Here is an 8,866-nt window from a genome sequence, read left to right on the forward strand (position 1 = left end):
GTCAGTTGCAGGGGGCTTCTTCCTGCTTTCCCTTTCGCCTCCCTGCATTGTGCCTACATATGCAAATTAAGCGCCATTTTTGTTGTCAGTTAACTGCCATCTGAGTTGGCAGTTAATTTGCATATCCCCCTGATTAGCCAATGAAAAGGGTAGCGTCGTACGCCAATTACCATTTTTCTCTTTTATTAGTGTAGATAATAAAAGCCTAATATGCTAAGTGTCCAGTTGACTAGTCATCCGTTCAACCAATCAAAGGGTAATATGCTAATGATATGCTAAGACTACTCAACCGCTTGTTATGACCTGCACTGACCACCACAGGGCAGACTGTCAACCGATCGACCAGTCACTATGACATGAACTTCTGGGGTCGGGCGATTGGGACTGAGTGAGATGGGTCTGACATGCCCTGGAGCCCTCCTGCGGTCCCTCCCCGGCTGGCCAACTTCCCGTGTCCCTCCCTGGCTCTGATTGTGCACTGATGGGGTCCCTCGGCCTGGCCTGAGCCCTTTCACAATCCGGGACCCCTTGGGAGATGGCCGAGAACTGGTTTCAGCCCGATCCCGCAGGCCAGGCTGAGGATCCCACTGGTGCACGAATTCGTGCACTGGGCCTCTAATAATGTATAAGACCTCTACTGTTTCTTTTATAACTTGAGGATTATTTTCCTGGTTAACATTTATTGACCAGTAACTAACTATATGCTAGGCCCTGTTCTAAATATTTCTCTGTATTAAACTTGCAGCCCATTTATTATATATAAAGATGCCATTTCAAAGTATGACTAAAAGTGAAATTAAGTTATTGTATATAAAGGGGGGCAGTTTGAACTTTATAACTTGCAGTTACTTTTGCTTACTTGGTGTATTTTGCATTTTAGGTGCAGGCCGTTATGTGCCAGGGTCTGCAAGTATAGGAGCTACCATATCTGGAGTTGATCCATTTACAGGTATACACTTTTCATTTCCTTTTTTTTTTAAGACTTTTAAAGTTTATTGAAACTCTTATTTAATAAAAGATTAAGAAAATTGGCATATTTTTTCTTGCTAGAGAACTTTCTATATAGTAAATCAAGACCAAACTTGCTGGCTTGGCTTTTAGAGTGTTCTCAGAATTATCATTACTGCACATTAGAATCACCTGGGGGACCTTAGAAAAAGTACTTCAACCTCATCCCTAGAGATGCTCCCTTGGTCTAATATTGCTCTGGGTGTGTCCTTAGCAAGGGCAGTTTCATAATGTTCCGATGTGATTCTAATATACTTCTCTTCTACTGTGGCTGCTTTCCTTAGTACCCTTGCCAAATCCCAGTTTATTCCAGTCTCTCCTTTGTTCATTCTTAATGTGTTAACAATGTTATTCACTACATTACACATTGTTCTCATAAGGGGGCTCTGAAAAGAATTTGTTTTTATAATTTAGGCCTAGAATTATATTTCATCTTCTGCACAACTAATTTTTTTTTTTTTATTCTTAGTATCTAGTAGTCAGTAAAATGCAGAACTAAGTTTGTGGTTTACCTCTTGCAAGTTTAAGATATCTTGGCATATATTTTCTCCTACTTTATTTTATATGAGAACTAGAAGCCCAGTGCACAACATTTGTGCACTGGGGGCTGTTGGGTCCTTCAGCCCGACCTGCACCCTCTCCAGTCTAGGAGCCCTCAGGGGAGCCCTCTCCAATCCGGGAGTTTCTGTCTATCTTTGGAATCATATAAGTGAATTGTCTGAGACCCCCAACCCAGTTTGGTTTGTTGCTCATCTTTGAGAATTTCAATAAGTATTTTGTGCCTTATAAGCAATTAATTTTGTATGTTTATCTCATTATTTGTACTATCTACCTTCCCCCTTGTATTTCTAACATACTTAGATTAAAATGTTTTATTCATCTTTTTGAAAAATACCTTAACTTTACATTGGAACAAAAATTTATAAATTAAGATTTGAAATGTTAATAAGATGTCTTAGAAATAAATTATGCTTTAGTTGAAGTAATTTTATTCACTGTGTATGAATTTTCACCCTTTGTCATTTTTTTGTTCACCATCAGTTACTATAATACGTACAAACTTAAGAAGTAAAATCATATATAGGACTAAAACCTTTGACTTTCAAGAACTGAAAACTTGGGGTGATCTATTAAAATGATGTAGAAAATGACAGTGCCTACTACATCATTTGCAATAAGCAATAAAAGACATGAGAAGAAAGAGATCAATGTACCTTAGAGTAGATGGGAATGGAGAATTTCATAATTATTTTGTATTTTTGATCTTAAAAGTTTATTAAAAAATATGATTAGAAAATATGAAATAGAAAACCTTTTTTTATATTTAAGTTCCCATTCCAAAACCAAAATGTATTATATCACATATAAGCAGTATATTAAATCTTAGAAATGGTTTTTCTTTTTTTCTGAGGCTGCTTGTTACTACATGCACTGAGTAGTTACATATCTAAATTGTGATAACAAAGTCATAGAATTACAAAAGTGTCATTTTTGACCACTCCTTATGATTTTCAACATTTTCTGTTCTGTAATAGGGAGTAGTGCCTACCAATCAGCTGCATCTAAAATGGTGAATATGTATTTCCCTAAAAAAGAGGCTGTCACTTTTGACCAAGCAAACCCCACACAAATACTGGGTAAGTGTATTTTAATTGAATAGTTTTCTCGTATATCCACAGACTCTTTTCCATGCTCTCAACGCCATTTCTCCTCCTAACATGAGCTGGGAACTGGTGCTCCCATGATAGAGACTTCTGTTGTGGTATTACACAACTGTGGACTACACGTGCACAATCTGATCATGGACCCCTAATATTTTGTAAGACGCCTTATGCAAAAATAAGGTAAATGTTTTATGATGACTTTAATGAGAAGAAACCTAAAGGGGAAAAGCGTGAATCCCATCTCCTAAGTTCTTAATGTTAAAAAAAAAGAATGAGTAAAGAACTGAAAAGATAAAAATCTTGCCTTTAAAAAAAATTAATACCCCTTGGAAATAAGGCTGTTTAAACTTACATTAAAAGTGAAACTTCTCAGTTGACTTTGATTGCTTTTTCTGCTAATTTTTCTCAAAACAGAATGAGGGGGTTTTTTAATGCCAGGGATGGGGAGTGAACCAAGAACACTACCAGTTCTATTTGCCAAAGACTAATAGAGAATTACACTATCTTTATAAAAATCATTCATAAGTATTTTCTTAATTGCTTTATTTAGAACAATAAGTATATGTACATTTATGGAAAACTAGACATTTTTCAACTCATACAACACATGCAAGAGATCTCTTTTTGCATTTATTAAATAAACTTTGTTTTCTATATTCTGATAGTGTTAAATTTTTCAGTGCCAAAAATAGTGAAACAGGTCCAAGTTTCCAGTTCTGATTGATAATTTGTAAATTTGGACAATTTATATTCTTAAAACTTTTGTGATGGAAATGTAGGCTTTTTTATGTTTTGAGATAAAGATTTTTTTGAGGAAACAGTGTTAGATGACTCAAAGTAGCACTAGTGACGACAAGGATACGGTATTGAAGATGCAGGTAAAGAGTTTAACCCCTTCCCCAATAATTTTTTTGTTAAAAACGTTTCTTTTTCAGACTAATTTTTTTATTTTGGTTCTATATAGTATTTTTGATGCTGGTTATGAAAACAGTTTGTAATTATTTTTTCTTCCCATTTTTGTGGTTAAGAATAGTATTTCCTCAGAAAGTTTCTAGATGAAATTATTTAGAATGGTACGTATGTAGCTGGTTTTTGAAGGTAAAGTTTTTAGACGAGTATACTCGTCGACGACTAAAAAAAGAACATTTTGTGAAAACGTGTATACACGTTTCTGCCGGGGAAGGGGTTAAAACAAATTGTTTCATGAAATAATGAATATGATGGGAAAAATTATTCCATTAATTGTGTTTAAACTAATGTGATTTCAACAGTGAAGATGGAACGAGTCAATAAATTATTATAAATAGACATTAAAGTTTTTGACTATTTCATTGATTAGTAGAAATTGATATAAGTTGGCTAAAAGTTGTAAACTTTCTCATTTAGAAAATAGAGGATTGACTCATATGTGGCTATATATGACATGATACTGCTTTTACTTATGATACTGCTTTGAAATCCATTCAGAATGATTACAAATATGATATACTTTCAAACTTATTCAAAGCAGAAAGCTTCAGAAGATCTTAGAAAATAATAGGTAAAATAAAGATCACAGTAACCTTTCAGCTTATAAAGACTCACAAGCCTTATCCCTTATTTTATGGTCTTAGATAATTGCCATGAAAACTCTTACTTCCCTATCATATATGGTAATGTACTTATTGAAAAATTTTGACACTTATGTATTTTATATGGCTGGTTAGAGAATTTTAAAGGTTTGGTTTTGGGTTTTAGGTAAACTGAAGGAACTTAATGGAACTGCACCAGAAGAGAAGAAGTTAACTGAGAATGACCTGATACTTCTTGAGAAGATACTGTCTATAACATGTAATAGTTCTTTCGAAAAACCCACAGCCCAACAACTTCAGATTTTGTGGAAAGCTATTAACTGGCCTGAAGGTACAGAAACACCCTTTAAAATGTAGCTAGAAAGCAGGAAGTATGTCTTTTCATTTCTATCAATATTATTGGTGTTTCGTTATAAAAATCTTCACAAAAAGGATTCACTACGCCTCTTCAATTCATTGTCTTGTTTTGCTTGCATGTGCTATGAGGATCTGAAGGTAATGTAATGACCCCATACATTTGTATTCCATTTTAGAGCATTTGTGGATCCCCTGCAAGCCATGCAAGAAACTATTTGTGACCTGTCAACTCTAGGCTACAAACATTTGATATAAGGGTTTTTTCTTTTTGAGTAAATTTACTTAATTTTTATTTCTAAAATTTTATTTTTATTGAGGTAACATTTGTTGTTATAACAGTATATAAAGTTCAGGTGTACAACATTACAATTTGATATCTGCATACACTATATAGTGCTCACCACCAAAAATCTAGTTTCCATTTGTTACCAGACATTTAACTTAGAGTTCTAAAAACATCCTCTCCCCTACTCTTTTGTGTGTATCTGTGTGAGATCTCTATAGTCCTGCTAGACATAATTAGATTCTGATTCAAAAGTTTTTTAAAGGTGAATACCCTTTCTAAATGATAATGCAAACTACCTTTATATCACAAGGCACATAATTTCTGGTTTCCTAAAGTTTAGTGATGCTTAAGATTTTTTAGTGCATTTGTTCAGATGGTGTCTACCCAGTCCCTTGAATATAAAGCTCTCCACCAACCTAAAAGCACCCTATATTAGCATTTGTCCATTAGAATTCTATAAAGAACATTCTTTCTTCAACTCTAGTCTTGTTATGGTATTTTTCAAAGCAAGGTCCCAATCCCATTCATTCCACAAGGATTTGAAAACTCACTGTGTGTCAGCTGTTTAAAAAGAATGCAACTCTGTTGGGTTATCAAAGCATATATGATCTTGTAGCAATACATCCAGTCTTTATAAGTATGAAAATCAATTAACATAGTTTTAGAAATATATGCATTTGAAAGCAGGCACATGATTTTTAACATTTTCTGAAATGAGCATGTGTTAATTTTGTAACAGGAAATAAAATCCTTCAAAATTGAGTAACAAATTTTCTGGATTTTCATAAATATTCATTAATTTTTCTTCTTAATAGATATCGTCTTTCCTGCGCTTGACATTCTTCGGTTGTCAGTTAAACATCCCAGTGTGAATGAGAACTTCTGTAATGAAAAGGAAGGGGCTCAATTCAGCAGTCATCTGACCAGTCTTCTGAACCCTAAAGGAAAACCAGCGAACCAGCTGCTTGCTCTGAGGACTTTTTGCAATTGTTTTGTTGGCCAGGCAGGACAAAAGCTCATGATGTCCCAGAGGGAAGCGCTGATATCTCATGCAGTAGAACTGAAATCAGGGAGCAATAAGAACATTCACATTGCTTTGGCTACCTTGACCCTGAACTATTCTGTTTGTTTTCATAAAGACCATAACATTGAAGGAAAAGCTCAATGCTTGTCAGTAATTAGCACAATCTTCGAAGTTGTACAAGACCTAGAAGCCATTTTTAGACTTCTTGTAGCTCTTGGGACACTGATCAGTGATGATTCAAATGCTATACAGTTAGCCAAGTCTTTAGGCGTTGATTCTCAAATAAAAAAGTATGCTTCAGTATCAGAACCAGCTAAAGTAAGTGAATGCTGTAAACTTATCCTAAATTTGCTGTAACAATGGGGAAGGGGACTGAGATTTTAAATTGATTAGTGGGTTTTTTTCCTCACATTTTACATGACTGATAACAGATCATTTAAAAAATGCTGTGGATTAAATAAAATTTCAGATCTTGTAATAAGGGGGTGGGGGGAATGAAAGAGAAATAAAGTTTTTGCACTGATGAACTGAGATTTTCCTGTATAATGTGGGTAGGTTTTCAGGAGTTTTGAAACAAATTAAGAATGAGTTATAATCAATAACAACTACAGTGGCATAATTTGTGTATTTTGGCCACACAGGAGAAGATGAGCTTTTATTTAAATCTGTTTTTATTACTTATATATCCTTGGTTGGTAATTGTTGATGGTTGTCTCTTATTGAGTTTCTGCTCTACTCATTTTCATTGCTGGGTTCTTTCAATAGCACTGATACGAGGTCTTGTTTTAGGATAACTACTCCAGAAATTTTAAAACTGAAGTTTGTTGTCAATGATTCCATATATTGAAAATATGTAAAATAATGTATTCACTTAAGCCATTTATAAATAGAGAGTGAATTTTGTTTGATGGCTCATATTTAGATCAAGTAAGAGCAAATTACCAAGCTAACTCAAGTGAACTCAAGGTTTATGGTGTAGTTTCTTTTGCCATTCACTATTTGAGGTAACTTCATTATTCGTTCCAGTTTTGAAATTTGGTTATTTTTGGTCATTTCCATTATTTCAAAGGGAATTTGGAATGCATTAAATTTTAGGCAACTGTACAAGCAAGAATACATCAAACTATCCTATTGGCAGGTCCAGAGTCTGTCCTATGAAATTAGTATTTTTGAGCTCCCAACACTGTCCATGTGCTGTGATAACCACTTCGATGTTTAATTCCTAAAACCCCTTAAATGAATCCTGATGTTATCTCTGTTTTTTCAGAAGTGTCGATAATAGGATGAATCATGATAGGAGAAAAGAAGAAAACTGCATACCATGTTCTACTTCCTAGGGCGGGGGTGGGGGGTGGGGAGGGAGGTGTCACAAATTCGTGAACATCCTAGCAACTACCACAAAGAATGAGCCCTATTTTTATGCAATTTATTATGTCTGTTGAGTCTGAGCCCCTCTGCCAGAGACTGGACCTCCTTGGATGCTGAGCATTAGAAAACATGGTAAGTCTTGGGTATATAAAGAAGCTTTATTGCAGTCCAAGTAGCCATTTCTACTAAGTAGCCATTAGAAAAAGCAGTTGGACCAAGCAGTCTTTGCTAATACAGTAGCAAACATAGGAGCCATTCTAAGCGGCCGCTATACATACTGTAGCCCTACATAAAAGCCTCATACCAGCTGATCAGTAACACTTTATACTAACTTAGACAAAGAGGCTTCTAGCCAAATAGTGGCATCAATCTTTCTTTTTAATATATTTTATTGATTTTTTTAACAGAGAGGAAGGGAGAGGGAGAGTTAGAAACATCGATGAGAGAGAAACATCGACCAGCTGCCTCCTGCACACCTCCTACTGGGGATGTGCCTGCAACCAAGGTATATGCCCTTGACCGGAATCGAACCTCGGACCTTTCAGTCTGCAGGCCGACGCTCTATCCACCGAGCCAAACCGGTTTGGGCCTATCTTTTGCGTTATAGAAGGCCACATGTGCACAGTGTCTGCGTCTTTGTTTTTGCACCTGCGTATAGCAAATTAGCCTTGAACATCTGATTAGGATTCCCACGCTCAGAGTGGCCTTGAACATCCAGCATACTCTGGACAGGTTTCCCACAGTGTCTAAGAAAACTTCAATGAAGATAAGTGTAACTTCCTATTTTTTTTTTAAATATATTTTATTGATTTTTTACAGAGAGGAAGGGAGAGAGATAGAGAGTTAGAAACATCGATGAGAGAGAAACATTGATCAGCTGCCTCCAGCACATCTCCCACTGGGGATGTGCCCGCAACCCAGGTACATGCCCCCGACCGGAATCGAACCCGGGACCTTTCAGTCCGCAGGCCGATGCTCTATCCACTGAGCCAAACCGGTTTCGGCGTAACTTCCTATTTTAAAAAGGAGGAGAGATCATTTCATAAAGAGGACTGCATAAAATAGTACACTGTATTCTCCATATTTATGTTATATAAAACCATGAGTTTCCTGGCTTAATGCCAAAGATCAATTCCCCAATAGGGGAGAAGAAGATTCTGATTATCTAGATCAGGAGTGGGGAAGGTCCAGCATGTGGCCTCTATAAGGCCCACGGAATCATTTGGTCTGGCCCTGCCAAGGTCATTAGGGTTGAGTTAATCAGATGTTTGACCAAATATAGCAGACTAATTTATAAGTTGATAATTTGGAATGTCCTGCAAATGATGTTACAAATATCCAAATGGCCCTTGGCTAGGGAAGAGGTTCCCCACCCTTGGTCTAGATTAATCCAAGGGAAAACCTGGAATGTCAAAAATGAATGGGTAGGGAGAACCGAAGATGGCTCAAATTAAATGAAAAAGGGAACGGACAACATCCAGAACCACAGGAGGGCTGGCTGAGTGGAAATTCTACAACTAGGAGTAAAGAGAATATCATATCCAGACTCAGAGGAGGCGCAGTGCTGAAGTGAAATTCTCAGGTATAC

At 36.2% G+C, this 8,866-nt stretch overlaps 1 protein-coding gene across 1 annotated transcript in view; it reads left to right on the top strand.

Moving 5' to 3' along the window:
• The window catches only part of PLAA (phospholipase A2-activating protein), a 38,232-nt gene extending 30,676 nt beyond the window's left edge, over positions 1-7,556 (top strand). Inside the window, exons 11-14 of the mRNA XM_006770994.2 lie at positions 881-949; positions 2,544-2,645; positions 4,410-4,574; positions 5,702-7,556. Of these exons, the coding sequence (XP_006771057.1) occupies positions 881-949; positions 2,544-2,645; positions 4,410-4,574; positions 5,702-6,267 (902 nt within the window). The 3' untranslated portion in view covers positions 6,268-7,556. The remainder of the gene's footprint in view (positions 1-880; positions 950-2,543; positions 2,646-4,409; positions 4,575-5,701) is intronic.
• The last annotated feature ends 1,310 nt before the right edge of the window (positions 7,557-8,866 follow it).

This window comes from Myotis davidii, unplaced genomic scaffold (genome assembly GCF_000327345.1).
Source record: "Myotis davidii unplaced genomic scaffold, ASM32734v1 scaffold325, whole genome shotgun sequence".
In the NCBI taxonomy this organism is placed as follows: domain Eukaryota; kingdom Metazoa; phylum Chordata; class Mammalia; order Chiroptera; family Vespertilionidae; genus Myotis; species Myotis davidii.